This window comes from Strongylocentrotus purpuratus, unplaced genomic scaffold (assembly GCF_000002235.5).
Source record: "Strongylocentrotus purpuratus isolate Spur 01 unplaced genomic scaffold, Spur_5.0 spur5_scaffold_2, whole genome shotgun sequence".
NCBI lineage: Eukaryota > Metazoa > Echinodermata > Echinoidea > Camarodonta > Strongylocentrotidae > Strongylocentrotus > Strongylocentrotus purpuratus.
Window position 1 is genome coordinate 36,550,628 of NW_022145605.1, and position 21,451 is coordinate 36,572,078.

Consider the following 21,451-nt stretch of genomic DNA (forward strand, 5'->3'; position numbering starts at 1 on the left):
GTAACTGGGTAATTTAGTTCCTCTGGATGTGATTTGATTGCCCCCCCCCCCTCCCCTTCTCCCGTAGCTACGCCACTGAATGAATGCTTGTAACTGGGTAATTTAGTTCCTCTGGATGTGATTTGATTGCCCCCCCCCTCCCCCTCTCCCGTAGCTATGCCACTGAATGAATGCTTGTAACTGGGTAATTTAGTTCCTCTGGATGTGATTTGATTGCCCCCCCCCCTCCCCCTCTCCCGTAGCTATGCCACTGAATGAATGCTTGTAACTGGGTAATTTAGTTCCTCTGGATGTGATTTGATTGCCCCCCCCCCCCTCCCCCTCTCCCGTAGCTATGCCACTGAATGAATGCTTGTAACTGGGTAATTTAGTTCCTCTGGATGTGATTTGATTGCCCCCCCCCCCCTCCCCCTCTCCCGTAGCTATGCCACTGAATGAATGCTTGTAACTGGGTAATTTAGTTCCTCTGGATGTGATTTGATTAATAATAATAATAGCTAGTTCTTATATAGCGCTTTTCAGGACCGGAGGCCCTCTCAAAGCGCTTTACAGATGTATATATTATTACCCCGGTCATAGGATTCAGGCTTACCCGCACACAATGTATGCACATTCTCCACTCCCTGGGGAGCATTCCAGCCAGGCGTCTTTTTACAAGCGCACACTTGCTAATCTAACCACATTAGCTTTCGCATCCTACCGGGTACCCATTTAACACCTGGGTGGAGAGTGGCAAATGTAGATCAATGTCTTGCCAAAGGACATTAGTGCCGCGGTGGGACTTGAACCGCGAACCTTGTGATCCACAGTCCGGTGACATATCCACTCATCCCCCCCCCCCTCCCCTTCTCCCGTAGCTACGCCACTGAATGAATGCTTGTAACTGGGTAATTTAGTTCCTCTGGATGTGATTTGATTGCCCCCCCCCCTCCCCTTCTCCCGTAGCTATGCCACTGAATGAATGCTTGTAACTGGGTAATTTAGTTCCTCTGGATGTGATTTGATTATAGCTCACATTTACCTGTCAACTTGTCTACTGATATGCAGACTCTTTCATGCTATCTTCTTACCAAATTGTTTATGATAGAAATAGATCATTATCAAAATGTATACAAATGTATGCATGTATACCTAGTGACCAGCTATTACATTATATATCAATAATCAATAATGCAAATTGCATACATTAGTTGTTTCTAGATTGGACAAACATCATGACCTGCCATATATAACAACACATATAATTAATGTATGAAATCAGCATTCTGGCAATTGAAATACAATTGTTTGTAACAGATGAATTAAATAATTTGTAACCAGGCATTCAACAAAGATATACGCATTGAACTTTATTACATTACAAAAATGGCCTTTTCCCATATACTACAGTCTTACGACTGAAAACAAATTGTCAACTGCAATATGCAACATTGTAATTCAACTCCCATTCAAGGTTTCATAATTTGACAAATGTACTTCTGACTGTGAAGTGATCAAGTACATGTATTATTAAATGAGATAAAATCACATCATTCTGAATTTGAGAATGATGACTTGAAAGCGCTAGAGGGATACTCGGTGGGAAGTTGTTTACATATCTGGCTGATTACTTGCTAGACATACATACATGTACTTATATACAAAGGGGGCTTATGTACCACCTGTAGAATGATTTCCTATGTAACTCTCTTGTGTAGCATTTCAAATCCTTTACCTTTTTTTTGGCCCAACTCCATACATTGCAAGTTATTGAGTGTTGAGTAAATTTATTTTTAGTGCTCACTACCCTACCCCCCCCCCCCCACAATCTCCCTCAGAGTAGTTCCTAAAAGTTGACAGCCCTGTATCGATACATTTTTTTCATTTTTTTATCCTGTGCTGCATACATGTTCCATATCTAACATGTTTCTTTATAAATCATTAGTCTATTGCATTTCAAATTCGATGTTAAACATCTTTTTCTATTCCCCATACAATAGTCAAGTATAAAGACAATACTTTCTTCCAATGTTACTGTTCAATCACACCAAAAAAATCCCACCTCACTCTTATTATTGTTACTGTTTTAGCAGATAAAAATATTAGCAAAACCTAATTCTTTCAGATCCACTATAGGTGTTGTCAAATGGAATATCAGCCTGCCTTTATAATATCACACTAATGCCCTCATCTCATGTCCAGGTTATTAATAAAGAAGTGCCTCATCAAAAATCAAGCAAAAAAGAAAATCTGAAAAATCACAGTTGTTAGTACCTAGGAAATAGAATTAAGATCAAATTAATGAAAAAATGCATGAAGATATGCTCAAGTCCCAGCCTTATGAAGAGTTGCAATCAGTGATTAATTCAAATCTAATCAAGTTCAATCGATTGAAAATTTATGCACAATCCAATGGAACGAGGATATAGGATTCCTAACTCTGTATATAAATGTGCACAAGTGGAATGGAAAAATATAATATATTGTGAGTACCACCAAACTGTTGTGTGGCTGGCAGGACAGCATAAGCATGTTGCACCATGCTGCCAAATGAAGACACATTATTGCTTTCAGCAGAAGGTCATTAGCATTAAGATGCCTGTAACTTCACATATATGTGCATATTTGATACAAAACTACCCCAACTACGTAGTAACCATTCATTTTCACTCCTTTATTAGTCGATAAAGAGACATATCCCTGCCATTTTTAAAAATAAAACTGGTATAAAATGTATTGTGCAATCAAGACCTAAGAAGGGGGTTACAAGAAATGTGCTTTATAGCATGAATGTGTGCTATTGCCCTTCTGCCAGCCACTCAACAAAATTATAATAGAAAGAAATTAATATAATCTGTATAATAAGCAATGTTACCCAATAAATGTTGACTAGTCTAGAGATAAAGTAATCATCAATGACTCTTCTCTCGATTCTTTTCCTGGACTCGTTTCAAGTAGCGCTGGGCAAGGGAGTTCACGATGGAGATGACAAAGTATATCACCATGGCGATGATGAGCTTTTCAAACAGGAATCCAAGCAGATTGTTCTGTTGCAAGAGAACAATGTACAATATCAAATATATAAATGGCAGTCTTTAGTTACCTCAATACTATGTGCAGCAGTCTCATGTACACGTCTCATACTTGTAAACTGCCAATATGACTTCAATTTCAGAATCATCTTTTTATGAGACAAATCAAGTATACAATGTAGACTCAGCAACAAAATAAAGTGGACACTACATTGTTCTTTATTTTTGTATAAACCATGAATGAAATATATATCAAATTGAATGAATATTAATAATACAGATCAAGTTTTTAACTTTTAGGCTTGAATGGTGCTTTCATTTAACCGTTAAAAGGTCTGATAAAGAAATTTTCAGAATAGAACAAATAGCTGTTCGATTGTTAATGAACATGTGCATCTGTAAGATATAATTGAAAACAAAGAATGAGAAACAATGAGGATTGAGCTCTGGATGTCAACTATAGTCTAAGAACTGCATTGTTTTGACCAGCATGGTCATGATGCCTCACCTTTTGTGTTTCCCACAATTTGTTTTTCCATTCTATAAATTTGACTCTTTAAGATGGAAATGCTCATCATCATTTAAATGGCCAGATGCCCCATTTTTGCAATTTTCTTTAAGAGACTCATTTATTGGTAAATGGCTATGCTCACTCATTCATGTTTATACTGATATATGAAAGATAACTTTAAATTTAATATTTATTTGAAAATCTTAATTATAAGAAATGTTCACTTTTTTCTTTTCTTTTTTGCCGAGTGTATGTGCAATTCTTGATAATTACAGAGCACACATAAACACAAAGGGTGGTATTCTCGAAAGCGGCCTAAGTTAAATCAGTGGCCTAAACCTGGTTTAAACCATGGACTATCTTTTTTGCTATTCTCGAAGGTGGCCTAAAGATAAGCCAGGCTTAAATACGTCATAGTTCGGCCTAACTTTAGGCCGCTCAGAGGGCAGGTTTAAATACGTCATAGTTCGGCCTAACTTCGCGTGACGTCACGTTTTAGTGAAATCGAGTGTCCGCGGAGAGTGAACGGTAAGTTTTGCATTTGAATTTCTATATTTGATAACAATTTACACTCTTTTGTATGGATAAGCGCTCATGAAAGTTACACCAGCTAATAAAGTATTTGTGTTACTTTCATGTTGCTGTACTGGTGATAATCTAAAATGCTTTTAACTGAATACATTTTGGGGAAACTTGGTAAAGTTTCATGGTGTTCGCAGACCAGTCCCATACGTGCAAATAATTGTCGGTTAACATTTTCGTTTCCTGAGATTATGAGCAATTTCTTACCGGATAATTTTTTTCTTGGCACTATTGTACTTTCGTACGCATATACCACCTTAACACCACCTTAAAACTATCATTGCTAGACGTAGAAACTACTTTTATAGTGGATTTTTGAGACGCTGTTGCCTAAAAGTGGACTAGCATACAGTCTCTTTCGTTCGTTAGCCTCTGAATTTTGTGGGTTGGAAAGTAATAACTATTAAGCTAAATAAATGCAAGTATAGAGACAAACAAAATGGAGCCTTCAGAAACACGTGTGGTTGCTTTGGTAGTTTAATCCAGACTCAATATCCATGTGCTTTTACATGTATAATGTAGTGAACAGAGGACCTTGCATACATTCATTGTGTGTATGCATCTAATAATATGAATAACAATGAACTGTGCCTTAACAGCTGCAGTGCATTTCTAAGTGGCATGTTAATTTCAATTGCATGTTAGTTTCAATGAACCTGTTTTTAAACATAACATCGGCTCCTCTCTTTCAGGAGCCGACCCTACCCAAATCAGAGGCTAATGCTATGGTCACATAACCCAAAAGTAGCCTGCTCGGCGGCCGAGCGGCGAGTTTTTAACCAATTCTGCCCGGCGGCTGCCCGGCCACCGAGCGGCGGCCGCCCAGGCACCGCTCGTTTTTAGGGCATCGCTCGGTCGCCGCTGAAGTTTTAGCGCGGAGTTAAAATTTGGGCGGCGCCTGCTCACTTTTCAGTCGCCGCCCAAAATACGCTCGGTGCCTGGGCGGTCGCTGACCGGGCACCGACGTAATCGCTGGGCGATGCCTAATTCCAGCAGCGACCGAGCAGGCTACTGATCGGTCGGTCGCTGCTCTGATTTGTGACCATAGCTTAACGAACGAAGAGACAGAAATTTCGGTCTGGTATCACCTCTGCCTGAGCTGCAGTGCTAGTAGTTGTGGCTGTTGGTGCAATAATTTTCTACAGGACGATTATGATTTTCAGAACCACCCCCCCCCCCCCCCAAGTAAATCATTTTTTTAAAACAATATTACTAGACCTAGATCTAAATTTCATCAATAAGAGTCTAGTCTAGACAGGTCTAATAGAAATTGAAAGGAAATGGACAGAAGCTTCCTTTTTTTGACATACATTTGTTGATAATGTTACAGTAGTTTAGTCTAATAATACTATTAGTAAGCTACAGAGAAAGAGAAATTATAATATCTTATCAAATATCAACATATTTTTCATCTTGATTTTCTGCTATTTCAGGTTCTTTTCAATTGATGCATGGGGATGAAAAAAGAAGGCCTCTCCCAAGCTACGGTGTCCCGCCTTGTGAAGTCCATCTCAATAGCCATTGCCAGGAGATGGGAGCAATACTTCTCAATTCCTTCAACAAGAGAGGCAGTCCTGCAGAGTGCAGACCCAACATGAATTGTATAATTACTGCCATTTCCCTGGCGTTAATATGGTCGGTGCTATTGATTGCACCCACATAGGCGTCTCCAAGCCAGTTGGCCAAACACCAGTTATTTCCTGAACAGGAAAAAAAGATACTCCATTTTTCTTGGAAAGTCTGCTGGTGAGTAAAGCTGTAATTACGCCTAAATTTTGTAAACTAAATCATGTTTATACAATTTTTATTAAACAGATCTGCTGATTTTATGAATCTGCAGATGTGTCTACAGGTACATTATGAAGTGATTTAAAATTTTTTTGTCTGATGAATGTAGGTGCAATCTACACTCAAACTTTTATTCATTTGAAATCGACATGAGCTAATATTTTCAGCTCGATTGCCATGGCTACCAGTCACTCCTGACAGTGACAGCTTGGCCTAGACTTCTGGGCGGAACTATCTGAAAATAAGACACAAATAATCAACAGTTGATTAATTACTTTCAAATTTGGGTCAGAAGAAAATTCAAACCTACCACTAACAGTTATGGACCATATAAGACTTAGAGACCTACAAACTGCAGTACAGTATAGTGCAGTAAATTTTCATTTTACTTTTTCCCTTTCACGAAGCTCATTTTGGGAGATAACATAAACAAAGACAATCTTTGGTCTAATGCTAGATTGAACCAAATTGGAAAAGTTGGGCTCTAACGATTAGGGCCTTGTAAAATCTCCATTCCAGGCTGCGTTTACATCTAGGTTAGGCCAACTGTCGGCTGGTTATCTAAGTAAGATGTAGACCTCTAGACTTGATTTTAGGGAACGAACTAACTTGGCTATAGACTTTAACTACTTAGGGCTTTCTTCGGCCATGACATGGCAAGTACAACTTGGTGCAAGCATATTTATGAGATAGTACTGCAAGAATGTGTATGTTTGTTCTTGACTTTAAAAGAGAAACCGGTAGTCATTCTGTAAATCAATGATTACTAGTAACTGAGTGGGGAGGGGGTGCCTAGTCACTGCCTACATGAAAGGCGCCTTAAGTTTTTTTTTAAAGTTAGAATATGATTGACACTATAACTAAGACCAATTATCAATGGAGTAGATCTTTGATATTTTAATGAGGTATAAACCTTTTTATTTTTGTTTCAGGATGATGTTTTTCTTCAGTAAAATAAATGAATTCAAATTCCCTGATAACTGAGACAAATTCAGAGAGAGGAAGGAGAACTACTGAGCTGCTGAATATCTGACAGGTAGGCTGTACGAATAAGTTGTTGTTTGTATGCCCAGGTACTTCAAGGATGGCATTTGTTCATTCACATTTTTCCATCAATACTTTCATGTGATTGATTAATATGCACTCCACTTTTACCACAATGTACATGCAAGACCTTTTTAATGTTTAACAGAAATAGGTTTCAATGTGCTTCCTTTCATTCTTTTCTCTTTTCATTCAACAGACATACTTGCAAGGACTATGAAGTTCTACTTAGCCTCTTCAATGAACCAGACTCCATCTGCTGTAACTGTGACTGCATGGGGATCAAAACCTTTGTATTATAATCCTCATAACATGAAGCTATGGTAACAAACAAGCAACCATTGATAAAAAGCCTGATATGTCCTTGTTGTGTATGTGAACCACAAAGCAACCATCACTCATAAGGATGTTTTTATGTACATCAGATGTTCATTGTTTCACTGGAAAAATTGTGATTTAGAATCATTTAAGAAATCATGTTTCATGATGTGTTTTATAATATAGTGCAAGTCATGAAACATGGCTCAAAAGTAGACTATGCTTTGTTTTAAAAAAATGGGAAAAAGTAATGTAACAAATACATAACATTTAATTCTAATAGTTTCAAGTAGCAGATTATGAGGCTATTGGAGCTTAATATTTGACCTTCAATTTTATAATCGTATTCATTGTGAATTACAATCTTTTCTCTTTTAAAGACAAATAAATAAATTGAACATAATTGTTGATATGTTATATACAATATTCTTTTCATATCTTTTGATTTTAAAGCTAAACTTTAGTACTGGTAATGCGATTGCATTGTGAAAGAAAAGGTGTGAAAGGATCAGAAACAGTTGATCATGTAGCATGTAAGTATTGGTGTGCACTGCAAGGTTCTGGAGTCATCAAAATCATAATAAATTTGACCCGAGTCTTGGTAAAGTAACAAACACTCACATAGAAAGCTATATATGGGACAACACACATCGTGTCGGGGATGGTACTACCTTGGTTTCCTTGTCTTTCTATGCTCATTACTCAGCCAGTATACATTTTCTTCCAAAATTGTTTGGCACATGTCATTTATTTGTAATCTTGAACATTCAGTGTAAGTTTCGTTTGATTCTGTGAGAATTAATTTTTTTTTTTTTACCAGTACTGGAGTTTATCTTTAAGTGTGCATACTGTTGGGTTCATTGAATTATACATGGAAAAGTCTTGAAATAGAACAGTGAGAGAACAGAGAGGGAGATAGAGAGAGATAGAGTAAAAGAGAAAGGGAACCAAATGAGAAAGAACAATTTAATGGTGAGAGAAATAAACAATGATGTGAGATAGTGTGTGTGAGAGAGAGAGAGAGATGGAGAGAGAGAGAGATGGAGATAGGGAGAAAGAGTTGGGGGGGGGGGGGGGGTACAGTGCCCCCTTTTTCAAATGCCCCTTTTTCCATAGGAAAAGTGCCCCTTCCCCTTTTCACCTCTGATAAGTGCCCCTTTAATTTTGACACGCGCCCCTTTTCCTTTGACAAGTTTCCATTTTCCTTTGCAATAAGTGCCCCTTTTTCACTTTTAAGAAGTGCCCCTTCACCTCTGATAATTGCCCTATTTAAATTTGAGAGGTGCCCCTATTAACAACAAATGCACATTTCCTTTTTTTTTAAGTGCCTCTTTTTCATTCTCATAAGTGCCCCTTTTAAAATATGTTCAATGCCCCTTTTCAGGTGTGATATGTGACCCTTTTCACCTCTGATAATTTCCCTTTTAACAATGATACAATTCCAGCAAGTGCCCTTTTTGTTGGTGCTGCCCCCCGCTTTGGAAGTCGCTCCGCCGCCCCTGGACGTCATATTGCTCAAGTTGTCAAAGTGATGCATCCTCTCCACACTGCGCGCATCTATTGTCTTAGCCATTGTCTTAGTGCATTGTGACGTCATATTGCTCAAGTTATCGAGGTGATGCATCCTCTCCACACTGCGCGCATCCATTGTCTTAGTGCATTGTGACGTCGCAGCTTCGGTACTGAGCATGTGCAGAAACCGTAACCATGGTGAATAATCCATGGACTAAGTTAGGCCAGGTTTAAACCATGGATCAGTTAGGCCACCTTTCGAGAAATGAAAATGACTTAGGTCAGCGGCCTAAGTTAAGCCTGGCCTAACTAAACCACGGTTTAACTTAGGCCAGGTTTAACTTAGGCCGCTTTCGAGAATACCACCCAAAGGGGGTAACTAAATGGAAAACAAATAAGAGTAAACTAAACTGACTTTTTATAAGCCGGATACTAATATCGCCTGGCTACCATTAGAGTGCTCAAAGCATTCAAGTAATTTCTTCCAAACAAGTACATTTTTTACAACAGAACAACTGTATATAAAAAGGACAAGATGAGAAGTTAAACTCACAGGCTTTACTCTACTGCACCACAATTATGTTTGAAGAGATAGTCAAAAAGCTCAAAGAATATGGACTTATTTCTTCTTCACATCACAAGAAACAAAATGATGTGACTATTAAAAAATAAAACATGAAGGAAAATTTCCCTTATTGTTCCATCATACCTTATCACCGCTTGAACCCCCTGGTTTCCGATGCAACTTGGACTTCTGCTTGGCTAAGAGGTCACGGAAAGGTCGCTGAAGAGGAGGACCAACCATGGGGATGCCCCTAATATTGAAATAAAATAGTAAAATATCAAATTCTTTTGTGTATAAAGTGTGTGCATCAGCAGATATAGATCACATACCGTAAACTATATTGTAAAATTCATAAAAAGTTTGAAAACTTCAAAAGTGTACATGAATATTTAGACCTATTATCCAAGCATGCTCAACTTTATGAAAGTAGGTATTTCATATTATTTCAAAGAGTGTAAAGAAAATAGTTAGGAACATCCCCATCTTGTTAAGTGCAGTTCTTTTGCAATGCACAGAGAGGAGCATTTCAGATTTCAAAGTTACTTGTGGCTAAATTGTGGGTAAAAAACAAAGAAATGGCAAAATTCATCTTTAAGTTCTGCACAAACAATGTAATTTCTACTGTAAGCATTTCATAAACACACAGTCCTTTATGAGAGTACTTACCCAATCAGGTCTACCATGAAATCTACGTAATGTTCACTGAATGTGATGATGACAAACAATGTCTAGAAAAAATGAGAAGGAAAAAAAGGTAAGTATGCTTAATAATGCCAAACCTAATCCTGTTTGAAAATTTAAAAAAAGAAAAGACCAAATATACCTGGGAACTTTGGTTAAGACTGATCTATCAAATCAAAACATCTTGTGATATCAAATTTTATTCATGGCATGTAACACCAATGGAAGATAATTTTCCATTTTCATATGGACAATAAATTTGATATCTCACATCTTCAATAGCTCCTGCTAGTAGAATAACTTCAGGGAGACAATTAGACACCCTACAATAAAAGTTTCAAAGCAAACAAATAGTGCAGATTTGGTTTTTTAAACAATTAGACAGCTTCGCCTTTCGGGAGGGTCAAATCTGACTGACATGAGCGCTATACAAGAACCCACCATTATTATTATTTATATATATGCATTTCATTTCTGACAAAGTGTGTCTTTCATTGGAACTGTAAATAGGTAATTTTTCCAGCTTGTTGTACATGATTGATCTCCTACCTTGCAAGCAATGTCTACATATCGTCGGCCTTATGCCAAAAGGGCCTTAACTCGATTTTGGGGGTTATTGAGTTATTAACATCACCTTGTAGATGTCATCATTCTCTTTAAAATGATGTGCTTCACTTGTTGAAATTCGATTTATTTATGAAGATAATTATGAATTTCAAAAGGGCCTATCGCGTATCTCATCTTTTTCCTTACGCCAAAAGGGCCTTAACCTACACGGTAAATCTTTTATCAATGACAGATTATTTCGTAATTTCCATTTAATTCAATAAATATCAGTAGAAACACCATTAAAAACATGATTAGTCTAGAATAGACACAATGTACTTAAAATAATCACTGAAAGTAAATGTCATGAATTTAGATCATGAAATCTGAGTGAGATTTAAATTAGGTGTGGATGCATGAAATGCGACCGACTCCTTGAAATACGCAGATGTCAACGTATGGGACTGTGATGAAAAATAAACAACGAAAAAGGTGTTCTAAATGTACGATCTCTAAAAAAAAAACTTTACCGAAAGCTGCATCATATCAATAAAAATATTCAGATATCAAAAATACTTTTTTCAAACATTTTAATTAACCAGTTTTATCACTTTTCGAGATCCAATAGCCGTAGGAGGGCCTTTCTGGCAAACCAAAGGTGTTGCGAAACAAGAAAATTTCCTTATGCCAGAAGGGCGCTAACTATGCGCGTGTACTATGCGCGCCCTTTTGGCATAACGACGCGTAGGTTACGCCCCTTTTTTGGCACAATGCCGAGTAGGTTACGGCCCTTCTGGCATAAATACGCTGCATTCAAGCCTTATGCCAAAAAGGCCTTAACATGTTTTTTGCACATAGCATGTACAATTCAGAATATTTTATAACACATTTAACACATTTCATGTAAAACTTAATAACTTAACATATTTATCGAAATTGGCTTCAAAAACAAAAAAAACGACCACAAACTTTTGATTTTTAGAGAGGCCAAAACCTTTAAACGCGATTATCTCGGAATGGCCAAAAGCAGTTAAGGCCCTTTTGGCATGAGGCCGACGATATATCATTTGAAAATACTTGATATCACTTGGTTGCCATCTAAAGTAATTTTTGTTTCCTCATAATTTTATTAGACCTGTAAACAATTTGCAAGTGAATTTCGAGTCAAACCAAGTAGTTGATGTAACCTGCGTCATATTCTCTCCTTTTTTCATGAGTGGTACAGATTTTCAGAAATTGATAACACCTTACAAAAGTTTCAGGTAGTGAAAGATTCTGGCTTTATAAAATTTAGCATAATTACCCTGGTCATTTTTCATATGCAAAAAAATATATGTTGGGGCTATTTTCTCTATATTTTTTTGGCAAAGGATTTCAAACTCAAAAAAATAGATTAAACTGTATTCAGAGTTGAAAATGGTATAAAATAAATAAATATAAAAAACACATATTTTCTTTATTGTTTTGAGACAATTTCATTTTGATTTAAATAGGGTAGCTTTGAAATGCTTTTCACCAACCTGGATACTCATTTTAATGACAGCCTTGCCGATGAGTGTGGCACCAAAGAAAGTCCAAAATGGTACCAAGAAATGACCACAGGTAATACCAGCTAGGTCAAATAATGGATTAGGAATCTGTAGATAGATTATAAAATAAATCATTGGTATCAATAAATGAGCACCTACTTCATCAATGCTGGGTATTCTACTACGCACATTTAAAGTAAATAACATCTGGAAGCATCAAAACATACTTTACAATATTCATCAAATGTGAAACCTTACCAGTAGCACATTTGTCAGTGCCAAGACAAACTAATTACATTGGACATGTATACAACATTGAAGCAAACACTCATCTCAAATTCCAGGGTGTACCAAAACTTTTGACCAGCACTTACGGTATGTACTTATTATCAATCTAAATAAACTAATGCTAAAAAGTATGAAAAATTATGAATAAACAAATCTACACATTATTTTGCATATTTATAAGTATATATAAGTGTCAAAAAATATCCTGTAGAATCAGGGTAATTTTGATAATAATCAATCCGGCATATTAGATATTGTATGCGATGGAGAGAAATAAAGTGGAGTGTTGTACTTACTGAAGCACATGCTAATATACCAAAAAATCCCACTCTCTGCACCAAGCGTTGAATCCCAAATTTCATTCGGGTCATGAAGTCCTGTTCAAAGTGATTAACACAAAAAGAGCAAAATTACCATTTGCTGCAAATGTCTACAGCAATATTAACATTTTGACTTTGAGAATGCTGCACCATGGTACCTCTAATTATTCATGCTCCTAGGTTTTTGGAAAATGTGAGTAAGCAACTTTTCCTTGGCCAATAAAAAAGAAATTGAATTAAAATATTTCAAGTGGAAATGTAATTAATTAAATTAAACAAAATGGTTTTCCTTAAAAATCAAACTTTTTGTTTGTTCTACAGCTGTGGAATATTCAGCTTTTCAGTTACTGATATGAATGTTAAAATTTTTGAGATACTGACAGGTACAGACATTTCCATACTGTGATATACACACAAGTTCTACAGTTTACAAACAGTAAAATACTAGCACTGCCTATTCCAATAATGAAAGTATAAGTTGTCCAGCTGATTAAAAGATGATCATTTTCATGACTAACCTGTTGACTGTTCTGACTGTGTTCCATCATCTCTTCAAACTCTTCGTATTCCTCACTGTCGGGCTCAACACCAGAAAGACGAGCTGTCAAATCATTAACAAAACAAAAAAACTTGTGATCATCAACGGGGAAACTATATTTGATCTGTGTCAAGCATGGGCGTATATCTGTAATTGATACCTATTGTTCAGGGGGGATGATCTATTCATTCATCCCCCCCTCCCTGAACAATAGGTATAACGTAAGGATTGACGCCCATGGTGTCAAATGAATATCTCGTAGAATCAGGTTAATTCAATAATAATGATTCCAACATATAAGATATTCAATGCAATTTTTTTTCAAGCATGACTGCTGGAATGGATTTAGCAGATGAGAGAGAGAGAGAGGAATGAAAGTCCAGGGAGTGATGCTGATCAATGGAGGAGGCTTGAAACAGAAAGTTGTAAAATGTACAACATGACTATGAACTTATACATATATGGCAGCTAAAGAGAGAGAGAGAAAGACAGAGAAAAAGAAGATAATATACACAAGGTTTCATATAAAATAAAACAGATACAAAGTATTCAATGTATCATCATTATAACTTATATCATAATAGTAAATCCAATAATTGGATATTTGCAGTCATGCTCGTCCGTTACATAAATGACAATCAATGCGTACCTGCTTTGGCCATGAAGTATGGTGGTAACTCTCCTAGAGCAGTACCTGCACCCTGTAACAAGAAATTTAAAAAATAAAAAAAAATACATACAAAATAAAATAAATAAATAAATAAATGAATGATCGAACGAACAAAGAAATACACGAAGGAACGCACAAACGAACAAACAAATGAATGAAAAAATGACTGAACGAATGAATAAATAAATAAATAAATAGATGAATAGATTATTAAGATAAATAAAAATAAATAAATAAATCCACCAGTTTAACAATAAAATATTGAATTGATATGACCAGAATCATTGATCCATTGATGTGACATGGAAATAGGTATCTAGCAAAAATAAAAAGAATTATGAACCTAAATGTACTACTCACCCACATAATAGCTTCAACACGAACCTTCTGTAACACTGACCATATCGTCATAGAAATGGCTGAACTTCCTTCAATTGATTCAGGACAAACAATTCTAAAGAGGAACAAGAATATCTGAAATTTAACTTGATAATAATAGAAATGACAGCCTTCTAGGTAGTGCTGTAGTCAAACGTTTAACCGTCCGGTATCCGACCGCCCATGGCGGATTCCGTTTTCAATTGGACGGTTTCGTTTTCCCGATTTTTTTTTTTTTTTTTTAATAATTTTTTTTTATTTATTTATTTATTTTTTTATTTATTTATTTATTTATTTTTTTAAGTTTCGATTTATGCCCCTCAAAACCGAAAACCGTCCGGTTTTGACTGGCGGTTAAACGGAATTGGAGATATCCGTGATGTTACAGCACTACTTCTAGGATGAATTTGTGGAGTGACTATTATCCCAATATGTCATGTATATATTTCAGAGTATTACCATTTTGGGGCTAATAACGTGTGTTGTCAGTCACTAAGAGTAGACTTCACTGTTAGGACCGACAGGTCTTGTGTAATGCACTGTGCCCTACTCTACATTTGTACCACCATAAGGAATTCTCATCATAATATTAAATTTCCCTTACGCTTGAAATATGAAGGCAATTTGAAGTATATCTGGCAGAACCACGGGTTTGCTGCTTCAGAGACCTTTGAACACACAGACACATTAATTGATAATTCAACCGAATCTGGTGTTGGCGAATTATAGTGCAATACACATGGACACTGACTACTATGTGGCTTTAATCAATGGTTTATTAGACCACTGTTTTTCAACCAGGGTACCATATTTAGTTACATCAAAAAATTGATTTTGAGTAAACTGGACATTCAAAGCTGCTTGAAGTATGTAATTTCATGACGAAATAGCATTTCACAGGTACCAATTTGTCTAATGTCCTTGCTTAGCTTGGCTTGCTCGGAACATTGAGTGACAGAATGATTTCATCAGACCAAGTGCCTCAATACCTCCCGTGGGCAACAAGGTACCCAAATATGCTTCTATTTAACAGCGAGGTTTCTTATTATATCTATTTTTTAAAACATTTTAACACTCTCGTTCACTTAACTCACACGCAATATTAAAAACAAGACGATTCTGGGCAATGAGATGTCTGAAAATCCTCATATATTCATGTATCAAGGGGTGACCAAATCATTTTTCGTTTGTGCCTGCATGAATTGTTTTATAATCTTATTCAATGTGTTGATTAAACAGTTAAATTTTACCATATCAATAAATGTCATCTTTTCTCATTTAGAAACAAATGTGTGAGAAACCAGAGTGATGGAAATAAATATACACTTGGTTTGAACACACGATACATGTAGGTTTCTTGATGCAAGGGGCAACACTAGTACATGTAGTTGAAAACTGACTTACTTGTCAGGATAAGGAGGCTCTGGGAAGTTTACTGACTGACATTCAAATGCTGCTAATGTCACCGAGGCTATATGAGGACCCTACAACAAAGCATACAATAACAACTTTATCAACTTTAATTTTTTAAGTAAAAACATCCCTAACATCAAGTAATGTCTTGGGTCATATTTCATATACTAGTGATGAATTTAATGGAATAACATGGATGAGTTCTTGCAAAGGATGAAATAACATTAAAGCCCAAAATGTGTATGGAGCCCCAAATTTGATGGCAAAATTTCACTTACGGTAAATTGTATAATTTGAAAGAGGATGTCATTTAAGAAAACCTAAATTTTGTATTCTTTCACCAACATTTTTGAAAATCCTTCCAGAAATGTGTCTTAAATAAAGCAATTTAAGTATATTTTGCCATCACTTAAAAGAGGGACTTTTAACAATGAATGATCTATTCACTCATGTAAAAGGGGATATCTGAAAGGCAGAATGACAGTATGACCAGAATCCAACTACATTGGATTCAACTACATACATGTAACTCATATACAGCCTGTACAGTGTAGCTGAAAAACCAATCATAACACAGAGGCTTCCAATTTAACAAACAAAAACAAAAATCACTGCACTATCACAATCAAGACAAATAGTACATAGTCAAAACTATTCCAGAATAAAATCTGAAAGAGTATTATATGTATGCTAAACAGGAATAAGCAATCCTTACTTTAAGATTCAACAGTACTTACCAGATAGAGTAGGAATGTATGAAGACCAGTACCTAGACCTACTGATGACAGAACTCCAAGTCCTATCCAGTATAAGCACCACATAGTCTTTTTTTCTAAGTACTGTACATACTATGGAGTAAATTAAGCAAACAATCAAAAGGAAATAAATATTGGATTAACATTTAAAGAGAAATGATACAATCTATTCTCAAAGGCATGATTTAAAATAAAAACAAGAAAATAATTTTGGTGAGTATCAAGTAGGGATATAATTCGATATAGATCGGCTATCAATCAACTTCTCATTCTAAAAATAGACTACATGTACATATAAAAGCAACATGCTCAGACTAACATGACACTAAGCAGAAACATTTATATTTCCTAATAGCAGAATGGGAGTCTAAAAGTACTTTGTCTTGCCATAGAATTCTTTCTGCTACATTTCTGGTACATTAGCTTTGAATTTACCTCTGTAAACATTGTAATCCGGGGGAAGGTACAAAAAAGAGAATAGTACTTTTAACAACTTATGCTCTGTTTTATTTTGCTAAAGACTTATTAAAAGGGGAATAAACCTCTCGACTATGAAGCATTATCATGACATAGAGAGTAAAACAACGTTTCATTTGATATAAAAAGCATTGCTGTAGGCCAAATAATATTGTCTTGCAAGTACAATAAAGAGACCCTACTTCGCCACATTTACGACGTCGTCTGCTCCAAGGAAGCTGCCATTTTGTCGCAATTTCCCTTTACTTAAAAACTCCCGGGTTGTGACGTATCGCAAGGAGAGCTGCTATGCAATACACGTCAAACATGGTGTATTGCTAAGTGTTTGGTTCTAATAATTGTTCCTTGAAAACCAAGGGGAAATTCTTTAATCGGTTTCCAGACCAACACAATCACAATGAAATATAGGTAGCAGGTACGACAGGAAAAACGATGTGATCTGCACTCTGCAGTGATCATTTTACAGTTTACAGCAGCGAAACTTACGTATGTGATAGCAGTCAAATCCATGCAATACATCACAGAACGGGTCGTGCGCAAAGATAATGGCGACGTACTAAAAATTCTCAGAGCCGCAAAAGACAAAGGATTCTGAAGAAGAGTTACGTCCTCCCTTTTGTCAAATACATGATGTTTTAACCCTTACTGTACTGGGGGGGGGGGGGCCTGGGAGGCCCCCCCTTTCGACATTTTTGGAGATCGCGACGCAACCGCTCGGAATTTTGAATTGTCGTTTCATGACTTTTTTCCTTCAAGTCTTACGCACATTTTGATACCATTTTCGTCGAAATCGGATATACCTGTAAGGTGTTACATAACAATTAGTATGCGCATGTCATTAAAAAAGTGCAATAATTGCATATATTCATGTACAAGCAGAAATGTGAAGATATGAATTGATATCAAATTGCTTTTATATGTTTCTCAAAGTAACTCGATGTATTTCAGAACAAAAGAATACATTAGAAATAAAACAATAGATATAATAACAAATAAAAAACAATGAAATACATAAGAAAATAAAAAGTTGAAAATCGCATCAAATTTGCATAAATTATCATTATTAATTACATCAAATAACTATTTTTTGTGTTAGAAAAGAAGTTTCATATGAATAATGAGTTTCAACATAACAAAAGTGGAGTCTGACAATTTTTGTAATGATTCTAGTTCCCTGTATATTACCAGATTAGATATTCATGAATGCGTAATTTGCGTATTCATAATTTATGCAAATTAACCTATGCATTTTCAAATATCATAAAAATAATGAAACCTCATGAATTTGAGATGAAGGAAACATTTATTCAATACATTTTCAAGATTCTTCACAAGTCTACGGACAAATATGTAGAGTTTTCTGTAAAATGCATAAAATTAGCATTTTGCATAATTAATTAGGCTATAACGCCAAAAATTTGCATATAAGGAAAAAACTAATTATACCATCTTGTTCCTTACGTAAATATCTACAATCATGCAAATTTTCGCGTTCATCGGACATTCAACGGCCGAGATCATAGGGGGGGGGGGGCCTCCGAGGCCCCCCCCCCCCCAGTCAGAGAGTGCTCGAAATAGCCCAGTACAGTAAGGGTTAAATCGCCTACAAACTGAAATTAAGATGTAGTTTGAAGTTAATTCCCCTTTAAAATCACATCTTTAGTTGCAATTTGGATTTAGGTTCATTGTTGTTAGTTATAGGGTACGATTGGATTGGATGATCAAATCGCCCATTTGGCTCCAGATATCGGTATCGGATCAGAAAATTGGGAGGGTAAAATGTTGTCATTATAATCTGAAATGACAGCTTACATATTTAGCATAGATCTACTCTAAGACTAACTTCTCTAAATCTAATAGGCATGAAAGGTGCTGCTAAACATCAACAAACATAGTCTACAACAACTCAAAATAATCTGATGTAAGATAATGCATATTTCTTAGTATTTGATTTCTGTAAACTTGTAAAATTCAAACCCTTTTTTTGTAGGCACATTTTTTTTCCATTCTCATTCGATCTTTCAAATCATTGGCGATCAAAATTTATCCTTTGATTTTTGTAAAATCGGAAAGAATCAACCCTGGATTCGGTATTGATTACCCAAATAATTTAGGTTCAGTAGGGTATACTTAGTGTATGTTCCAGGGTTGAAGTTAGAAATATAGTTGGTGATAGAAATTGATCATTGCCCAACTGTTGCCAGAGCATCTGTGAACATGCATAATGGCTGATGCTAAATACATGTGAGTATTAAGATGTACAGAACTTACCACTTGATGTGAACCCTCTAGATGATACAAGATGGCCATTGTTACAAGACACAGGATGAAAACTACTACTTTTCTTCTGTTGGACCATAATCTGTGAGCCAGTTAAAGAAAAGGGTACTTTAGTTGCAAGTGAATAACAAAAGCAGCCACTTCATCTTTGTGCTCTTTGTAAATTCTTTTAACCTGTTAAACAGTAGACGTTAAAAACATTAGGATGTTGAATAAACCTAAAAATGTCTCCATGAGGCATCAATCACTATTTTATATGGAACTTTTTTCAATCCATTTTCCAGAAGAGAAAGAAGGCAGTATACACGATTTAAAATTCTATCATTTTTTTGTTGCATTGTTAAAAAGTACCTTTAGAACAGTGACTGATTTGATGAAATATCTCAAACTGATAGGTACCTGTGTGTCCATCCAACAATCATGATACAAATTTCCAGGAAAAAGTACTGCAAAGTAGTGAGAGGTTTCCTCAAGAGAGTAATCTTTGCTCTCTCCTCTCGGTCTACTTTCCTCATCTCCCTCAGGGCTTCTAGTTCCTCTGGTGTAGATGGATCATCTCCACTGGTTGGGGTGTTAGGACCAGCTCGGATCAGCTGACCAATGTCAGGATTTAGGTTGTTCTGCTTGAACATGTTGTCTGCGTCTTTCAGACGTAAGACCTGGAGAAAGAATTATGACAAATAACTTTTGGATTAGGATTCAAGAAAAAAGCTTCATTCTAAACTGACACTAGAAAAAATTACAAGTATAACCCCCCCCCCCCAAAAAAAAAATAAATAAATAAATAAAAAAATAATAACAATTATAATAATAATAATAATAATAAATAAAATATATAAATAAATAAATAAATAAATACAAATAAATTAATTGAATCACAAATCATTTTTAAAATTAAAAAAAATTAATTAATTAACCATGTCAAATCAAGTCAAATCCGTGTCCAATAGATTGACAAACCTTGACAAAGTGACCTGTGAAAGAAGTGCATTAATAGCTTTCATGGGTCTTCCTGCATTTGTAGATCTATATATTTGTTCTCTCTCTCTCTCTCTTGTATATTTCAAGTTATTGGAGTAGATCTACTAATCATTAGTCATAGATGATAGACCTTACTGACCTACGATAGACCTACTTGATAAAAAAGAATCGATCAAGGAGTCAAATGTTCACTAATGCAAAATTTGTTACATGTAGGCAGGTGTTCTAATTCACTTACACAGTATGGCAAAGATTATTTGGCAGAACAAAAAACAGTCCTGCTCTGCAAATCAACAGACAATGTAAACAAAACCTGCAAATCCCAAATTTCATTGCAGAATCAATACACTGGTCTAGACCTAGTAAAAATTCATGAAGTACATGTAGATCAAACATGAGTAGACTCTAGACTTGTACTTTAATACAACAAAATCAGATGATGCATGATTAGGATTTAGAAAGCATATATACATTGTAAATGAGAGTATTCCTGGGGGTCATTTTTTGAAACTGTCATAACTACAAGATCAACAACAACACGCGGATCAGAATTTATATGAAACATCTGCGAAAATTAGTGCTGTAACATCACGGATATCTCCAATTCCGTTTAACCGCCTGTCAAAACCGGACGGTTTTCGGTTAAACGATTTATTATTAAAAAAAATAAATAATTTTTTTTTTTTTTTTTTTGGCCGTGTGAAAAAGCAGGAAGGTGATTTAACTGAAGGCGCCGATTTTTGCTCGTGAACTAGTCACAAATAATAGTAACAATGTCGTTTTAGAATAATGTGTAAGATCATTAAAGTAAATTAAAAACAGTAGAGGACCTAGGATAGAACCTTGTGGTACACCATGTGTTAAACTTGGATGAATATATATATTGAGATCTATTACAAAGATTACTTTCAAACCAAGATGACAGACAAATTGGAGTGTTGTTCTAGTTTCCAAGTGGTAAGTCATCACACCGATTACTGAGCTGGGAGACATTGCCAGGCATAGTGCCAGGTGGAGGGGCATAAATCGAAAAAAATATTAAAAAAAAAAAAAAAAAATTATTAAAAAAAAAAAAAAAAAAACGGGAAAACGAAACCGTCCAATTGAAAACGGAATCCGCCATGGGCGGTCGGATACCGGACGGTTAAACATTTGACTACAGCACTAGCGAAAATGCGGACAATCCTCATTTTTGCAGACACGTCTGTCCGTGTTTACAAAGACGATTCTCGCTTATGAGAACGATCTTTGTTCTCGGACCAGC

The 21,451-nt window shown here is 35.8% G+C and overlaps 1 protein-coding gene and 1 long non-coding RNA gene across 3 annotated transcripts in view; one reads left to right on the plus strand and one right to left on the minus strand.

The window, feature by feature from the left end:
* Nucleotides 1-1,323: 1,323 nt before the first annotated feature.
* LOC585757 (vacuole membrane protein 1) overlaps nt 1,324-21,451 on the minus strand; it is a 21,701-nt gene continuing 1,573 nt past the window's right edge. The window contains exons 2-13 of the mRNA XM_030992323.1: nt 19,606-19,865; nt 19,198-19,288; nt 16,432-16,542; nt 15,686-15,765; nt 14,264-14,357; nt 13,883-13,934; nt 13,214-13,296; nt 12,672-12,752; nt 12,079-12,195; nt 9,998-10,059; nt 9,476-9,581; nt 1,324-3,026 (exon numbers count right to left, since the gene is read on the minus strand). Of these exons, the coding sequence (XP_030848183.1) occupies nt 2,892-3,026; nt 9,476-9,581; nt 9,998-10,059; nt 12,079-12,195; nt 12,672-12,752; nt 13,214-13,296; nt 13,883-13,934; nt 14,264-14,357; nt 15,686-15,765; nt 16,432-16,542; nt 19,198-19,288; nt 19,606-19,865 (1,272 nt within the window). The 3' untranslated portion in view covers nt 1,324-2,891. The remainder of the gene's footprint in view (nt 3,027-9,475; nt 9,582-9,997; nt 10,060-12,078; nt 12,196-12,671; nt 12,753-13,213; nt 13,297-13,882; nt 13,935-14,263; nt 14,358-15,685; nt 15,766-16,431; nt 16,543-19,197; nt 19,289-19,605; nt 19,866-21,451) is intronic.
* On the plus strand, nt 3,811-7,624 carry LOC115926847. 2 transcript variants are annotated; one of them, XR_004065304.1, is made up of 4 exons: nt 3,811-4,050; nt 5,538-5,850; nt 6,825-6,928; nt 7,136-7,624. It is a non-coding gene; the product is annotated as an uncharacterized LOC115926847 (long non-coding RNA). The 2 variants fall into 2 exon arrangements; XR_004065303.1 differs by lacking the exon at nt 3,811-4,050 and having other exon boundaries at nt 5,314-5,850.